The sequence below is a fragment of the Physeter macrocephalus genome, chromosome 16 (assembly GCF_002837175.3).
Source record: "Physeter macrocephalus isolate SW-GA chromosome 16, ASM283717v5, whole genome shotgun sequence".
Taxonomy (NCBI): domain Eukaryota; kingdom Metazoa; phylum Chordata; class Mammalia; order Artiodactyla; family Physeteridae; genus Physeter; species Physeter macrocephalus.
The window spans coordinates 55,272,394-55,290,209 of NC_041229.1; the positions used below are offsets into that span (position 1 = coordinate 55,272,394).

At 37.0% G+C, this 17,816-nt stretch overlaps 1 protein-coding gene and 1 long non-coding RNA gene across 2 annotated transcripts in view; one reads left to right on the forward strand and one right to left on the reverse strand.

Moving 5' to 3' along the window:
- The window catches only part of RSF1 (remodeling and spacing factor 1), a 193,379-nt gene that overhangs the window by 164,881 nt on the left and 10,682 nt on the right, over positions 1 to 17,816 (forward strand). Inside the window, exons 9-14 of the mRNA XM_024131699.3 lie at positions 125 to 204; positions 5,393 to 5,447; positions 6,415 to 6,524; positions 12,770 to 12,837; positions 13,952 to 14,159; positions 15,844 to 16,064. Of these exons, the coding sequence (XP_023987467.1) occupies positions 125 to 204; positions 5,393 to 5,447; positions 6,415 to 6,524; positions 12,770 to 12,837; positions 13,952 to 14,159; positions 15,844 to 16,064 (742 nt within the window). The remainder of the gene's footprint in view (positions 1 to 124; positions 205 to 5,392; positions 5,448 to 6,414; positions 6,525 to 12,769; positions 12,838 to 13,951; positions 14,160 to 15,843; positions 16,065 to 17,816) is intronic.
- The window catches only part of LOC112066983 (uncharacterized), a 105,482-nt gene that overhangs the window by 64,573 nt on the left and 23,093 nt on the right, over positions 1 to 17,816 (reverse strand). The window lies entirely within an intron of this gene.

A 17,816-nucleotide genomic window follows, 5' to 3' on the forward strand; every position in this document is an offset into this window, starting at 1 on the left:
ATTTCAGTGTTCACTACGTGGCCCCTTATCAGCTCTCATAGCATGTTATCTATAGCTAATAGGCAAGAGATAAATGATTGTGGAAAGGTGTGTAAAATGACGCTCATCTGTTTTATTTTTTCAGAAACTACTGTGTGAAAAATTAGAGGAACAATTGCAGGATTTGGATGTTGCCTTAAAGAAGAAGGAGCGTGCTGAACGCAGGTATTGTGATATGTGTGTTAATGTTTTACTTGGGAATTTGACCTCAGAATTGTCTTCCAGTATAGACTAATGTGTCTGTCTAAAGCAGGGTTTGGCAAACTCTGACCTGTGGGCCAAATATGGCCCGGCTAAGAATGGTTTTTTCTTTTTTAAATGATTAGAAAAAAATCAAAACAAAAATCATTTGTCATGGCACATGAAAATTGTATATTCTGATTTCATTGTCCATAAATAAAGTTTTATTGGAACATAGCCATGCTCATTTGTTTATATGTTGCCTGTGACTGCTTTTGCACTATAGCTGCGGAGTTGAGCAGTTGCAACAGGGACCTTATTACCCAAACCTAATTTATTATCTGTCCTTTTACAGGTAAAGTTTGCCAATCCCTGATCTAAAATATTTATCAGAACCTACTCTCAATAAGTATTGGCCCAAGTATTGTGGAGGATATGTAGCTAAGAATGTAGGGAGTACAAGAAAACTGTAAGAACTGGTCTACAGTTTAGTTACCCATGTCGTCTCTTTGGGTGGGCAGAATTAACACTGGTGGTATAAAGAGCATTTAAATGCTAAACTGTGTCCTACTGACTGTAAGCAATGCCTCCCTTTTCAATATGCCACTGCAGTGTGGTCTAAAGCAGTTGAAGAAGGCTTCTTGGAGGAGGTAAGATTGGAGTTGAGCTTAATCTTTAAAGGGGGCTCAAAATCAAGACAGTAAGTTTGTATTTATTTATATGTACCTTTGTTGATTAGTCTATTGCTAAACATTCATTCATTCCTACTGTGTTCCAAACTGAAGAGAAAAGATGAGTAAGACAAAGCTCTTGCTTACCTGGAGTTCACCTTCTACCAGAGGATGCAGATGTATGAACCAGTGATTCAGTAAAGCAGACAAATCGAGGTATATTTAGAGCAATACTAGAACATTGTGGAGGAGCACTTTAGTTCTCCTAGGAGTTGGGGTTATCAGGGAAGTCCTTGGAAGATAACTAGGGGTTATATAGGTGGACATGCAGAGAAAGGATATTTCAGGCAAAGAGCACAGTACAAGCAAAGAGACTGTAAATGTGAGAGTAAAAGAGTGGTGGGGGGCTTCCCTGGTGGCGCAGTGGTTGAGAGTCCACCTGCCGATGCAGGGGACGCAGGTTCGTGCCCTGGTCTGGGAAGATCCCACATGCCGCAGAGCGGCTGGGCCCGTGAGCCATGGCGGCTGAGCCTGCACGTCCGGAGCCTGTGTTCCGCAACGAGAGAGGCCACAACAGTGAGAGGCCCACGTACCGCAAAAAAAAAAAAAAAAAAAGAGTGGTGGGGGATGAAGCTATAAAGGAAACCGAGGCCAAATTGTGAACAGCTTTGCATAACTGGCTAGGAAATTTGAATTATTCTCTAGAGGCATGGGGGAGCCATCAAAGGAGGGATGTGCATAATCAGACTTTTATTTCAGAAAAAATGCCCTGGTAACAGTAAGAAGAAGGAATTAGAGTTGAGGCTGTTGGAAAAAAAAAAAAAAAAAATAGAGTGGTGGGGGATGAAGCTATAAAGGAAACCGAGGCCAAATTGTGAACAGCTTTGCATAACTGGCTAGGAAATTTGAATTATTCTCTAGAGGCATGGGGGAGCCATCAAAGGAGGGATGTGCATAATCAGACTTTTATTTCAGAAAAAATGCCCTGGTAACAGTAAGAAGAAGGAATTAGAGTTGAGGCTGTTGGAATAAAGTCTATGAGAGCCAGTGAGGCCTGAACTAGAGCAGTCATCATGATAATACAGTAGAGAGGTCGAAGAGAATTTTCAGAGGATTAATCAGTAGGACTTGATGCCCATCTGTACATAGTATGAGAAAAATCTAAGCAGTGTCTCCTGATTGCTCCTTCATTTGCTGCTACTTTAACTTTTACCTCCTGTCACATAGTATTCCCCTCAAAACTTTAGTTTGCGTTGAGACAGTCTGCTCATTCCATAGTCCACACACTTTACTCTGTGCCACATTGAACCTTAAAAATGGGTTCAGCTTCTAGATCCTTTTTCCTCTTTACTGCTCACCTTGAGCTCTCTCTGGCTCATAATGTATGCTGCTTAGTTTAAAGGGAAAGTTCATCTCTGAAGTTCACTAGGAGATAAAAGTAGTACTTTTTTTAAAATCGGTTGTCTAAATGCCTTTATATTTAGGAACTAACAGTCCTGTATACAGTTATTTAGGACTATTTTGATGTGCGAACTGCTCCTGTCATAATTTTTGACACTGGAAAAGATCTAACTAAAGATGCTTCAAATTAAATCATAATTAAAAATTAGACTCGGTCTTCCTGCAATCTGCCTGCCCTTCTGAGAAATGAGTTCATGTTCTGAAGCTGATCTGACTTAGCAGTGTAGATAGCTAATAGGCTCACCCTTTAAGGACTTGGAAGAAAGTAGATTCTCTCTAAAAGCCAAGAATGTAAACCACTAAGGATTTGTCTCATACCCACATTATATCCGTTTATTCTTTGGAGGCCTGTGATGCTTGTACGTTTTATATGTGGAAAGATTGGTGAACATTTATTTTACTCTTGCCTCACATATTTTAGAATATGCTGCTGCAGTTAAGAAATACTTTCAGTTTTAGAAATTTATGTTAAAATGTGCCACAACATTTGTTTATATTATTGGTCTCCCATTTACTAGATCATCTACTTTCTCTTCTATTCTTGGTAATCCTCTTTACTTAAATGTCATCCTTTAAGAGGACATCTGTAATTGTGCCTTTACATCACACACTAAATCCTATACGAGACCATTCTTACAAGGCAAGTTAGCTGTTACTGTTGTTTGTTAATTCCCCCAAAAATCTGGTTAACAAAGCTTTCATTATTTATAACTCCTAATATATGTATATATTAGGAGCTCTAAATAGTAAAATATGTATGTTTCTAAAGTAAATAATATATTAACTGTAAATTCAAGTGACTTCATCTCTTTTTAAAAGTGAGCATTTTTATTCATCCTGTTTCAAATCTGTGAGATAATTTCTCTAGCAGTCATCCTAACAACTTAGAGCCTTGCTTACTGTCTATGTCATAGTGCTAGAGCATCTTTCCCCTTGTTTGTTCTTTAGTCAACATTTAATGAACATTTTTTGAGCACCTGCTTTATGCCAGGCAATGTAATCAACATGAGGTGTATGATATGTGGCTCTACAGTATGGTGGAAAAGGATGTGTCAGTGAGTAATTAGTAACTAGCCAGCAACTGTCTATAGAGCTGGAGCTGTGATGCTCTGTGAAATCTGATGTTTCAGAAATCCATTCAGCTGATATGTAAATGTCCCTTCCTGGACTTGGTGCCAGACATTACTGGGAATTCAAAGAGCTGTGTACTTCCAAAGTACTATTACAAGTACTTTGCTAGCAGAGAGTTGGATTTAATCAGGGTTGGAATTTTCCAGGTAATATAACAGAGGGAAGGAGAGAAAGAGACAAGGAATTTAAGAGTGTATGCAAAGGAGTATTTGTAATGATGGATCATGGCGTCTAAGCCAGGTAAGGGGGAAAGTAAGGACACAGAGGGAGTGCCGGACAGTGAAAAAAGGGTAGGGTCAATGGATAGAGGTCCCACTGGAGTCAGGGAATGGTTGAAATCAGTGTAACAGAGGGAGTGAGCTGGAAAGTGAGTCAGTAGAAGTCAGAGAACAGGTTTCTTGAAATTGAAATTTAGAAAGCGTGTGGTTATTGGTAATAATAAGGTCTGGGCCCAATATGATCATTGAGCTAGGTGGTAAGATAGAATGGAAGATGTAACTTTCCATAAGATTACTGACCAAGAGAATGCCTTGATGAGAAATCATACCTACCTTCAAGATCTTACTCAGATATTAGCACCTATTTAAAGCCTTCCCGAGTTTCTCAGCTCTTCAGAGAAAACCCATTCCTTTTTCTCATTTCCATTATACCTGTTCATAATGGACTACAGTTAGTTGTTAAATAATTGTGAGGGCAAGAACCATGTCTCATTTACCTTTTGATTTCCAAGCCTGACACAAGTCAAGACATAACATGGAACATGACTAAGTGTTTTTTCCATTGAGTTGAGAAGAGAAATAATGGTCAAGTGAAAATAGAGCTTTTGAGGTATGAAAGAGGAAACTGATACCACAATAAACTTGGTTAATGTAAAGAGAGACATGTCAAACATATTTAATAACAGAGAGCTGAAGTTTTGAATTATCCACGTAGCCTTCCCTATTAATTTCAGCTAGTACTGTTCTTCCTTTCCTATTTTTTAGTTCATTAACTGTACTAATTTTTTTAAACAAGTTTTGATTAAAATAACTTTATTTTCTTACATGCCAGTTTTTATTTAATAGCTCCATAACTCATCTCTTAAAAAGACTATAAAATTCTTGTTAGCCCAGGGTTTATGGGGCAGTAAAGGCTGTGTTCTAAAGGACCCACACAACTGGATCATTAATGTCCTATATGGGACATCACAAATAAAGGGAGGAAGAGTGGTTACTATTTCTATTTAGTTGAACATACACTGCCATGTATGTAAAAGCTCAGCTGTTCTTGGTGAATTGAATTAACTTTGGAAGAACCAGAGAAAGCTTCTGTTCTATATAGCAATTCGTTGTGTAAAATTTGTTGAATTAAAATCAACAAAGATTTCTTTGAAATGAAACTCTATGTCATTAGTGTCCATAAATCCACATTTTCTGGAGAATTCTTAACTGGCTCTGAAGATATCTTTGTTGTAAGCATCCTAGAGTGCAGAGACATATGGCTGTATTGCTGCTTTTCTTCTCTGCAAACAAGAAGTAGATGGTCTTAGAATCAATCACATACAATATTACTGACAACTTCCAGCATAACAAAGATCCAGTTTGTCCAGAGTTGGTGTTCCATCTAATCACTTCATCAGTGAGTCACAAGCATGACTCTTTTCATCAGATTTCCTTGTCTGTTTCACTTACAGGTTTTATTTTACCTGGCATAAGTCACTTTTAAAGCTAAGTTTTCATACCTTTAGGAAGTTTTGTGCCTGCCACAGATACCAATATTATAAGTTTCATGGATAATAACTAACATGTCTGTGACCTAGCTTCTGCTGTTACCATGAATCATAATTTTAGTATTATCTGTGTTAGTAATGTTTTCATAACAATTTCATTTTTAGCAAATCTCACTTTGTGTGTTTTGTTTTTTACTTAAAGGAAAGAACGGTTGGTGTATGTGGGTATCAGTATTGAAAACATCATTCCTCCACAAGTAAGTTTCTGGTTTATGGTATTTTTAAAGAGGAGACTGCCAAAATTGTTCTAAAATTTAACTCACTTTATGTAATATGAGTGGTTTTAAATATATAGTATACCTATTTTATTAGAAATGAAAATTTAGCACCTTAAAGAAATCACCCATTTCCCTCATGATTGAAATTATGTGTATGCAGATAGCCCCAAAATGTAATATCACATCCAAACCAAGTTTAAAGCTCACCCCACGGAGTTTATGTTTTGGTTTTTTTTTTTTTTTGTACCCTAAATTGGGTAATTCGTTTTTAGCTTCTTTATGTGCTATTTATGTAAAGTGACTAAAAAATAGTTCAGGGAGATTTGGTTTTTAATTCCCTGCTTTGGGGGTTATCAGAAACTTCAATTTGTGTCCTTACAGTTCAGTTTCTTTGAAGGGATACCATTGTTTTGCATTTATTAATCCAATTTATAATTGAGAAAGCTATCTCATGAGTGAAAGTATATGTAACATGATATTCATTTGAAATGAAGAAATTTTCTTAGTTTCATATGCAGTTTCATTCAGGCTTAATTAAATCACACACTGAAATAACCTGTCTTGGTTAGTTATTTTTCTGGAGCACCATGCCCCTTTCTTCTTCTAAACCCATTATTTCATTTATTCAGCATATCTTTTGATTTATGTGTGTTAAGTTTCATTATCGGTGGATAGACTTCATCATGATTGTTTTAAAAGAGGTAATTATAAACTCACAAAAGTGTAAGTTTAATACAGAACTGTTTTCATCCTTTGATCACCAATATTCTTTTTAATCTCTATACTTAGTGTTGCCATGTTTATTCAGTTTTATAAAAGGGAATCATTTCACCTTTTTTAAACCTTTCACATGTGCTGCCTAGATGGACATTAGAAAGCTATTAATTCCAAGGAACTTTGTTCTGTTGTAATAACCTATATACTTATTATCATATTTTTAAACCAGGAGCCAGATTTTTCTGAAGATCATGAAGAAAAGAAAAAAGATTCCAAAAAATCCAAAGCAAACTTGCTTGAAAGGAGGTCAACAAGAACACGGAAATGTATAAGTTATAGGTATGAAATCTGTGAGAATGAAGGAGTGGGAAATGTTTTTGAAACAACCTGACCCCAAAGTATATGCTTTTCCCATTACAATGACAGTGATGATTAGAAGTTGTATATATATTTCTTACTTACCGTCTTTAGAATCATAGAATTTTACAGCAGCCAACATCATCTTTTCCAAATGTAATTTGCTCATGTTATCGTCTTCTGTTTAACATACTTTGTCCAGTTTCTGTAGTTGTGGGGACAAGAACCGATGCCTTTAACAAGGCCCACAGGCACTGCATAGCCTGCCCTGCACTTAGCTTTTCAGCTCCACCTCATCCACGTTTTTCCTTACTCTCTCAGGTTAGCCACACTGTCTTCTTTCGGTCCCTTTGTGTAGACTGTTTACTCTGCCTAGAATTTCTCTCCTGTTTTTTACCTTGTTAACAGTCCTCTCTTAATCAAACCCCTCTATTATATGCCCTCATTGCAACCAGTTTGTCTTCTTGAAAGTACTTCTATATTTGTAACAATCGTGATTTTAATTTTTTGATTAATATTGCTCTCCTGCACTATACTGTTAACATGAAGGTAAGTACCATGTCCGTGTTATGCATCCCTCTGTTCTTTACAGCTAGCATAGTGCTCCATCAGTGCCCATTGAGAGACTCAATAAATATAGTCTGGTTTACCATCTGGCACCAGAAATGTCAGAGAGAGATTTTTCCATAGTCACTCCGTTAGTAGCTAAACCTAGACTAACACCTTATCTTCTAATTGTTTGCTCGTCTAGTGTTCTTTCCACGAAACCACCCTGTCTCACTCAAATAATAAATAAATGATATTTTAATTATTTTAGACCATTGTTAGACAACACCAAAACAGTCTTTTAACTTGGATAACTGGAGATGAACAACAGAGTTGATTTTATAGAACTTTAAGCTTGTTTCCTGTTTATAAACTTTTGTCAGTGATCATGAAAGAGTTCCCCTTGTGTAGTTTCTGTTATTGTTTTTTTTTGTTTGTTTTTGCGGTACGCAGGCCTCTCACTGCTGCGGCCTCTCCCGTTGCGGAGCACAGGCTCCGGATCTGTTATTGTTAAAACTTTATTTTGGGTTGGCCGAAAAGTTTGTTTGGGTTTTTCCCTAAAATGTTATAAATAAAATAAAATGCAGTAGGATCAGTAAGAGTAAAATCCTTAATATTTATGGGAATGGTGTCCATCTTATTCCTTAAAAAAAAAAAAGTTGAAAAAGTACTGTTTTTTTATAAAATCATTTAAACTAGTGAAGTCAAAACCTACTAATGGAAAGTGCAAGTGTTAAAATCAATTCTACTAAAACACAACAAATGAATTCCTAAAAATTGCCATTGTGTGTAAAATTGCACAAAAACTATAGGGATTATGGGAAATATGGAGTTAGGGCCACACACTCAAAAACTTCATTGTGACACATTTAAAAAAAAAAAGATAACAATGGTAGTACCATGTGACACATCTTAAGTGGTTAAGAAATAGCAAATACTACAATAAATATGACATTTTATGTTGAAAAAAGACCTGAAGCTTGTCTGTGGAAGTGATTGTGAGGAGAGTTGCAGTTTGTAAATTATTGTGTAGTGGTAGAAGGAGGGTTATTTGAAATCAGCCAGAAAGTTGTAATACCAGATGCAGATGGCTGTAGCTTATAACACACATGATGAGCTTGGGTAGGTGGTAAATGTTTGTAAGGTGTGTGCACGTGTTTGTTTTGTGTATTCCTATGCAGCTGGTGCAGTTTTCTACATTTACCTAGTGTTTCTCACAAGGAAAATTACATATAAGCAAGTATGAAATACATGTTATGCTTGAATTATTTCCTAATATATCAGTTATGTTGGAACAAATTTACATTATCAGAACAAGCATCATAGGGGAACTGTATTGTCTTTCAATCCTGATGTAATTGTGGTTTTTAATGGGAGAAGAAATTTGTTTTATTAGTATTTCATCTTGGGTATATACCCAGAAGTGGGATTGCTGGATCATATGGTAGTTCTGTTTTTGTTTTTTTGAGGAACCGCCATGCTGTTTTCCATGGCAGCTGCACCATTTTCCATTCCCACCAACAGTGTACAGGGTTTCTGGGTTCTCCACGTCCTTGCCAACACTTGTCGGCTTTTGTTTTTTTCATGGCAGCCATCCTAGCAGATGTGAGGTGATGTCTCATGATTTTGATTTGCATTTCCTTGATGGTTGGTGATGTTGAGCATCTTTTCATGTGCTTGTTGGGCATTTGTATGTCTTTTCTCAATTTTTCTTTTTTCCTTCTGCTTCTTCGTACTTTTTAAAGAAATTTAAGAGAGTCCTCCATATGCTCTCTCTAATTTTTTAAAGTTTTATTCGTCTTATTTAAGCTCTAAATACACCTAGAATTTACTTTGTACATGGGGTGCAATGGGACTGTTGTGAGGAAAATCTAAAGCACTTAATATATCAACACAGAAAAAAAACCCTCCCCCCCAAAAAAATATTTCATCACTACTATCATTTAATAATTGTTTATCAGATTCTTATAGCTCCTAACAGAGGATGATGTCAAAGTTGACTAGAAGGAGCATTGGATTGGGGGCCAGAAGACTTCAGATTATAGCCCTCACCACACCACTCATTAGCCATGTATCTTTGAGTGGTTGGTCCGTTTCCCTGGGTCTTGGTTGACATACCTATGATGGTGAACTAACCCAGATGATCCCTTCAGCTTAAAATTATATAACAGTAATATAAACTATGTTTTTTAGCATAATATGTATTGTGGGATTCATTTATTTATACCCTGCCTAGTTCCCAAAAGGAGGTAAGGAAGATATATATTCTTATGTAAGGAGCAACTTTTTAAGCATAACACCAAACACAGAAACAGTAGTGAAAAGCATATTTGATTATATAAAATTACAAAAGACTCAGACAAAAAGCATTTACAAAAGAAAATGCTTGCAAAGAAATTTTGTAAAGGAGTTAAAATTCAAAAGGAATGGCTTATGAGTTTTTAAAATAACAGTGAGTATATAGTTTTTTTCATAGTGGAAATAGTTTTTCCACATGGTGTCTGCAAAGACTGTTGCATACTTCAGACCTTAACATTGCTGAAGTCAAGGATAAAAAGGCATTTTTGTTAGGAAATCAGTTCCTTGAGAAAAATTAAGTTTTCATGTATTTTGAAGACTAGAACTCGACAGCATGATTTGTTTTTGTTTATTTGGGAGGGAGGCTAACTGGAGATGGGATGGGCACATATTTGTAATGATAGCAGGACAAAATGTCAGTTTTCCTGTCTCAAAACTTGAAAAAATAAACAAAGGTTAAAGGGGAAATACACTTTGGGGACTTCCCTGGTGGTCCAGTGGTTTAGACTCAGCACTTCCACTGCAGGGGGCATTGGTTTGATCCCTGGATGGGGAACTAAGATCCCGCATGCCACGGCGTGGCCCAAAAAAAAGGGGGGTGGGGAATACACTTTGGATAGAAATAATTGCAACATATGACAAAGATGTTAAAATCTTTAATACATAAAAAGCTCCTACAGATCTGTAAGGAAAGATGAATATACTGGCTAATAAAATGGGGAAAGGACACAAACCAGTACTTGCAAATGAAAAAGTAAAAATGACCAGTAAACATGAAAATAATATTGGCTTTACTGGGTATTCAAATTAAAATTAAGGAACAAAATAATTTTGTTTTTCCATATTAGCAAAAAAATCTTAACGGTAAAATTCACTTCATGGTTGTATTTTAAATTGCTACAACCCTTGAAGAACAATTTGTATGCCCTTTAAGCCAACAATTTTATTTGTAGCAAGAATACCAGGAACAAACCTATAATCCAACAAAATTTCATAGTGGAACCAAGGGGCATCTCACCAAACAAAAGGAAAGATAGAGTTATGAAAAGATACTGAGGAAGGGTAGAGTTTAGATGAAATTTAAATGAAGAGTAAGGCTCAAAGCAAAGCAGGACTGTGAAAGGGTCAGTATCATATGTGGACGGCATGGTAGACACAGGGTCCTATTTACTTGAAAACAATGAAGATAGAGTGTGGAGTGTTGTGTCCAACCCCTTATCCAAACTGAATCTGGGATTTAAATCAAGGCTGCTTATTTGTGTTAAAAGTGACTTAGGGGCTTCCCTGATGGCGCAGTGGTTGGGAGCCCGCCTGCTGATGCAGGGGACGCGGGTTCGTGCCCCGGTCCGGGAGGATCCCGCGTGCTGCGGAGCGGCTGGGCCCGTGAGCCATGGCTGCTGGGGCTGCGCGTCCGGAGCCTGTGCTCCACGGCGGGAGAGGCCACAACGGTGAGAGGCCCGCGTAACGCAAAAAAAAAAAAAAGTGACTTAGATCCTCTAGGCAGGGGTGGGTGTTTCATTTCATTCTTACCGCTATAATTTCCTTTGTCCAAGGGTTCTGATGGTCTCTGAATTTAGAAAACAGAGTGTCTCAGTAAGAAAGTAGTAGTGGCTCAAAGAAATAGATTGTTATGGCACTTTACAGTTGCATCTTGTCCTCCGGAGAAATCCTGTTTTCCATTAACTTTATATCTGGCTGTATCTGAATCTGTTATTCTAGCCTGATGAATAGATGCACAGATTTTTACTTTCTCAGAATTTATCTTAAGGAAAAGCTAAGCTGTATCTATAAGGATGTTTTTCATAGCATTGTTTATAATCATGAAAAAATTGGAAGTAAACTGTTGCATTTGAAAATATGTTGTAGAAGAAGTTCTTAACCTGAAACTTGTGAATCCTCTGAAATTATATGTAAAATGTTATGTCTATGTAGGTATATATATTTTCCTAGAGAGGAAATCCATAGCTGTAATGAGTTTCTCAACTCAAATATTTGGCTATTAGTCATTGTTTTCTTTTTAAGGATTTTTGATTTTTGATTTTATTCTTTTTTTCTTTTTGGCTGCGTTGGGTCGTCATTGCAGTGTGCAGGCTTCTCATTGAAGTGGCTTCTCTTGTTGCGGAGCACGGGCTGTAGGCTCGCGGGCTTCAGTAGTTGCGGCGCACGGGCTCAGTAGTTGTGGCTCGCGGGCTCTAGAACACAGGCTCAGTAGTTGTGGCACACGGGCTTAGTTGCTCTGCGGCATGTGGGATCTTCCTGAACCAGGGATCAAACCTGTGTCCCCTGCATTGGCAGGCGGATTCTTAACCACTGCGCCATCAGGGAAGTCCTGGCTATTGGTCTTAACTCTGTTGTTAATCACTGTGTAACTTTAATCCAATGCTGCTGTCCAATTTACTGTGGTTATGGAAATGTTCTGTTTCTTTGCTGTCCAGTATGGAAATCAGTAGCCATATGTCACTGTTGAGCACTTGAAATATGGCTAGTGAGAAACAGCATTTTTTATTTTAATTATTTTAAATATAAATAGCCACATGTGGCTAGTAATTACCATATTTAGCATTCAAGTCACTTTATCTTTTGGTCACTTTGGTTCTAAAGTGAAAGGAGTTTGTATGTGAATAAATCTTAGGAATCATCTAGTCTTGGTTTTTTGCTTTAAGTTGGAGGAAATAGCCCTTGTGAGAAAAAGTATGTTTACCTAGTTTTAAAATTCTGACCATCTGTATATGAATTTCAGTAATAATAATAATATAATCTTTAATAACAACAATAGTATACTCCTCACACTTAGTATTATTTCTGGAACACGAATTTTGTTCAGTTTACCTTGTCATATGATTTGTATAATCAGGTTGGCAAACTATGGCCTGTGGGCCAATCCAGCTCACTGCCAGTTTGTGTATAGCACGTGACCTAGGAGTGGTTTTTACATTTATAAATGGTTGAAAGAAGAACCAGAAGGATAAAATTATTTGAAAAATACATGAAATTCAAATCACAGTGTCTATAAATAAAGTTATATTGGAACACAGCTACTTTCATTCACTTATATTGTCTGTGGCTGATTTTGCACTACAATGGCAGAGTTGAGTAGTTACAACAGAGATTGTACAGTCTACAAAGCCCATTACAAAAATATTTGTTGCTGCTTGGTATAGATGATCTTTGAAAATGAAAAACAACTTAGAATTAGATACTGATTTACAAAACTCTGTTTTACAAAAAAATTGAGGTTAACAGGACTGAGGCGGTCTAATCCAAGTCCCACAGCCCAAAGTAGCAGAGAGCAGTTTCACATTCAGCCCTTTTTCACTTCAGAGGCAATTTTCCTAACCCATATGCCAGGACAGGCTGTAATGTGATTGTTGTATGTATTTTAGATTTGATGAGTTTGACGAAGCAATTGATGAAGCTATAGAAGATGATATCAAAGAGGCTGATGGAGGAGGTATGTGTTTATCATTCTCTCTTTTTCATCTAACTTGGCCAATACGTTAACTAAAATGCCCTGATTAGAGCAGTGAGCAAGCATATTTTCTTATTCTCCTCAGTATGTATCACGATCACTACTGATGTTAACTGTCTGAGATTCAAAATAATCTCTGGACACGGTGTCAATGTATAGACTCAGAGCTTCTAATTATTTTAAAAGTAGTATTATTTTGTAATCTGATATGAAACATAAATGTTCCTCCCTAGGTTAAATGTTCCTCCCTAGATTAAAAAATTTTCTTCTTCCAAACAGAAAACTTTGCTGTTGTCTTTCCATTTTTAGATCACTACTGCTACAAAGTCACAAAAATTATGGATAATCAGAATCTAAATGATTGCTTTCAATTAAAAATCAATTTATTAATTTCATAGTCTTTAATGGGTGACATTAAAATAGAAGAATTTGAAGATAATTTAATTAAAGAGCTATGTACGAAATCACCAGTGCTCCAGTGTTATTATGAAAGCTCTAGAAAGGATTAATAATAAGTAGGCTGTTTGTAGTAAAACTGAAGAAGTCACTAGCTTTTCCAGACATGTGTGCCTTATTTACATCTTTGCTGCTGAATTCTCACTTTCTCTGCCCTGCAAACATAGTTTAAAAAAATTAAAAATGGATTGGCCTCTTTCTAAAGCCATGTCCAAAAGACAGCTTTCAAGAAGAGATTCTTGAGTGACTGCTGATAGGTATGAGGTCTCTTTTTGGGGTGATAAAAATGCTCTGGAATTAGTGGTGATGGTTGCACAACTTTGTGACTATACTAAAAACCTATGAATTATACACTTTAAAAGGGTGAATATTATGGTACATGAATCATATCAAAATGTTTGAAGAAGCAAGTTCTCTACATAGTAAACTTCTGTTTAGTAGGATAAACAAAAGAGAGCTCTGTCAACTAAAGTTGTGAGAAAATTGCCTATCTGTAGGAAGAAAATAAAGAAATCAAATGAAAATCTGCTAAGGACAATCTGCAGATATTAAAGGGAAGCTTTTAATAAATAATAGTTGTCTCTCTCTCTCCCTCCCTCTCTTCCCCTCACCTGCCCTACACCCTTCCCCCTGGACTCAGGAGTTGGCCGAGGAAAAGATATCTCCACTATCACAGGCCACCGTGGAAAAGATATCTCTACTATTTTGGATGAAGAAAGAAAAGAAAATAAACGGCCCCAGAGGGCAGCTGCTGCTCGCCGGAAGAAACGCCGGCGACTAAATGATCTGGACAGTGACAGCAACCTGGATGAAGAAGAGAGTGAGGATGAATTCAAGATCAGTGATGGGTGCGTGGTCTGTCAGTAGATCCCCTTCTCTAGGTCCAGGCTTGAACAGGCCTACCAGATAAGCTTGCCCTGCTCTGATGGAGCTTTTGTTCTTCATGCACATAGACAATCTGTTTTCAGGATACTTTAAACAAATTCAGCGATGCTGATTTTGGTTCTTTCTAGATTAAAACGAAGTTTTATGGGTTATTGTTTTTTTGGTGGGGGGGGCCCACACGATGCAGCATGTGGGATCTTAGTTCCCCAACTAGGGATCGAACCCGTGCCCCCTGCATTGGGTGTGCAGAATCTTAACCACTGGACCAGGGAAGGGAAGTCCCTATGCTTGTTGGTTTAATATTCAACATTGTATTTAAATTTCATGAACAGCAGTTAGCATTCATTTGTGGTGTACCTCTGTGCCACCTTCTGCCACCATGACCATGAGAGGTTCCCAGTCAAATGTGAGAAATGGACAGGTATGAGTATTTAGAAACTATTCTCTGGTGACCCATAGGGGTTTGGGTTGGGGAAGTAATTCAGTATGGAAGATCAGGAAAGGCTTCCCTGCAGAGCAGGTATGGAAAGAATACCACAGAGTTTCTCCTCTCATATTGTTTAGTGGAGGAAACAAACATATAAACCACAAAAAAGTCATTCTGCATGATTGCTTACTAAAACATAAGTCAGGGTACAGAGAAGGGTCAGATCAATCCAGGGAGGTGAAGGAAAGCCTCAGAGTAGAAATAAAGCTTTATCTGAAGCTTTATGTGAAGAAATGTGAAGAAAGAATTGGGCAGATTGATGAATTTGAGATTAGAAGCAGTGAAGGAAAGAAAGTATTCTAAGCAGAGAAATCCTGTCCAGGGCAGCCAGGCATAAAACGTCATAGAATATTTAGGAAACTCCTGGTGTGTCAGGATAAGAATTGAGGAAGCAGCAGAAAGTGCCCTGCTGGAAATGTGGCCAAGACATAAAAAGGAACCAGATGATGGAGTATTTTGTTTGTCATGCATAAGAATTTGGACTCTTTCCTGAAGATGATGAAAACCCACTGAATGGTTTTAAATACCAGACTAATAGGAGGTTTATGTTTCAGAAAGATTCATCCTGGCATTCATTCGGAGGATTACTGAGGGGAAATGAGTGTAGAGATTAAAGAGACTTTGGGGAATTGCTGTAATAGTTTAGATGGGATATGAGAGCCTGAACTGAGAAGAGGTATCAGGTTTGAGATATTATCTTTATGAGGTAGACTCGGGAGGAATTAGTCATTGATTAGATGTGAGAAATGAAAAGGGAGAAAGAAATTAGGATAAGTACCAGGTTTCTGCTTTGAATTACTGAATGGGTGACACTACCAAACACAAGGCTAGGGAACAGAAGAGAGGAGTAGGTTAGGAAATAATGAGTTCACTTTTGGGCATGTTGAATTTGAGGTATGTGGAGGACTTCCCAAGAGGCCAAAGCAATTTACGTACAAAGATCAGCATCAATTCATGTTCATAACTCCTTCTTAAAAAAGGAGAGGGAGCAAAACGTCTCTTCATTTTATAAACAGGGAAACTGATACAATTAACTGGATATTTTACATTAAACGTTACTTAATAATTCACCGGACTTGTTAGAATTTGAACTCAGAACTCAGAAACGGGTTCACGGTTTTAAGTGTACCATCATAATTCATTTGGTTTCTCTTGGACAGATCTCAAGATGAGTTTGTTGTATCTGATGAGAACCCAGATGAAAGTGAAGAAGACCCACCATCTAATGATGACAGCGACACTGATTTCTGTAGCCGAAGACTAAGGCGACATCCCTCCCGGCCAATGAGGCAAAGCAGGCGTTTGCGGAGAAAGACTCCAAAGAAAAAGTACTCCGATGATGATGAAGAGGAGGAATCTGAGGAGAATAGTAGAGACTCTGGTAAAAATAATTTGTATCCACATCTCACCAAGTCAGTAAATTCTTACGACTTCTGGAATTAAGATTTCTTAAAATAAAATTCCATTCAATTGTAATATAAGCTTTCTGATGAAACTTTGAGTTCTAGTCTTATGATTCACCACTAATTAAATCTTTCACATAAAGCACATCTGAGAAGATAGATACAGATGGATATGTTAACTTCATGCCAGATTCATTTAGGATTGTGATGAATCCTTTTGGTGCCAAGTGTTTCCATGCCTAGACTTTAACTTCATAGTGTTTCTTGGGAATCATCTTAATAATGTGAGAACATTTTTCTCAGATGTCTAGCTATTGGAGAAAGATCACCAATTATCTCTAACATTTAGATCATGATCAGTGATTATGATTGTTAGTTTTTATAAATTATCAGTGGTTGGTGTTATTATAGCTTATGCTTATCTCTATTAACTAAATAAATAATGAGAGGCACAGCAGGTAAAAGAACAGATAGGAGTGTTTTATGGGATTGGCAGATAGGTAGCTGTCGTCTTACTGAGGAAGTGCCACAGACAGGAGTATTATACCCCCAACTTGGGCCAGGCTTGTGGAGTTTTACATAACCACAGTACAATATCAGAATCAGGAATTTTATTGATAAAATACTATTATCTAATCAACAGTATACATTCAAATTTTATCAGGTGTCCCAATATTGTCCTTTATATAAACATCTTTTCCTGGTTAAGGATATAGTTCAGGATTACATATTGCATTTATTCATGTCTCTTTAGTCTCCTTTAATCTGTAATATTCCTCAAACTTTGTTGACTGTAGCATTTTTGAAAAATACACACTAGTTATTTTATAAAACATACCTCATTTGGGTTTTTGTATCCTTGTAATTAGATTCTAGTTATACATTTTTGGCAAGAATATCACAGAGTTAATGTATGTCCTCCAGGTCTCTATTATTTTCCCTTTGTAATTAATAAATAATTCATAGGAAGATATTTTGAGACTGTAAATATCCTGTTCCTTATCAGATGTTTCACCCACTAGCTTTAGCATTTATTCATGAGTTTTCTAACTCCTTCCTTCCTTTTATATTTAATACTTGGTGTTGTGTAAGGAAGAGCTTTCTCTTCTTCCCTATATATTTATTTCTTTGTATCAGTGTGGACTTACAGATTCTTATTTCAGTCGGTGGATATGATATGTTACCATCACTGTTTTGACACACTTTGCCCTAGATTTGGCCAGTGGGGACCCCTTTAAACTGTTGGCTAGCTGTTTTGAAATATTTGAAATCCATTAGAAAACAAAGCTAGATATGATGATTCAGTGGAATTTGTTAGCATTCCTGAAAAACCGCTCTGACACAATGCCATAGTCTGACTTTGGTTTATTGATCAGAGGTGACATGACAAGAATAGTGCTATTTAGCAGTGCTTTGAAAGTTAAAGTAGTCCCATGAGCTGTATTTAGCAGATTTTAATTCCGCATGGAAAAAAGGCAAAAATATAACTCCAGTTCTGTACTTATTTGAAACAGGCTCATCAGTTTTTTGTGGTTAGAAAGTTTAACCTCTGCAGTACATTGTGAAGCTATGACTGTAGCCATACAGCTACATACATAGGAACAGCAGATTATCATGAGGCAAAATAGTAACTATCCACCGAGAAGAGCAGTTGTGGCAGCCATGCAGCTCACTGGGTAGTTCTAGGTTTTATGAGATAAGGATTATGTAAAAAGGTTTTTTTTTTGGCT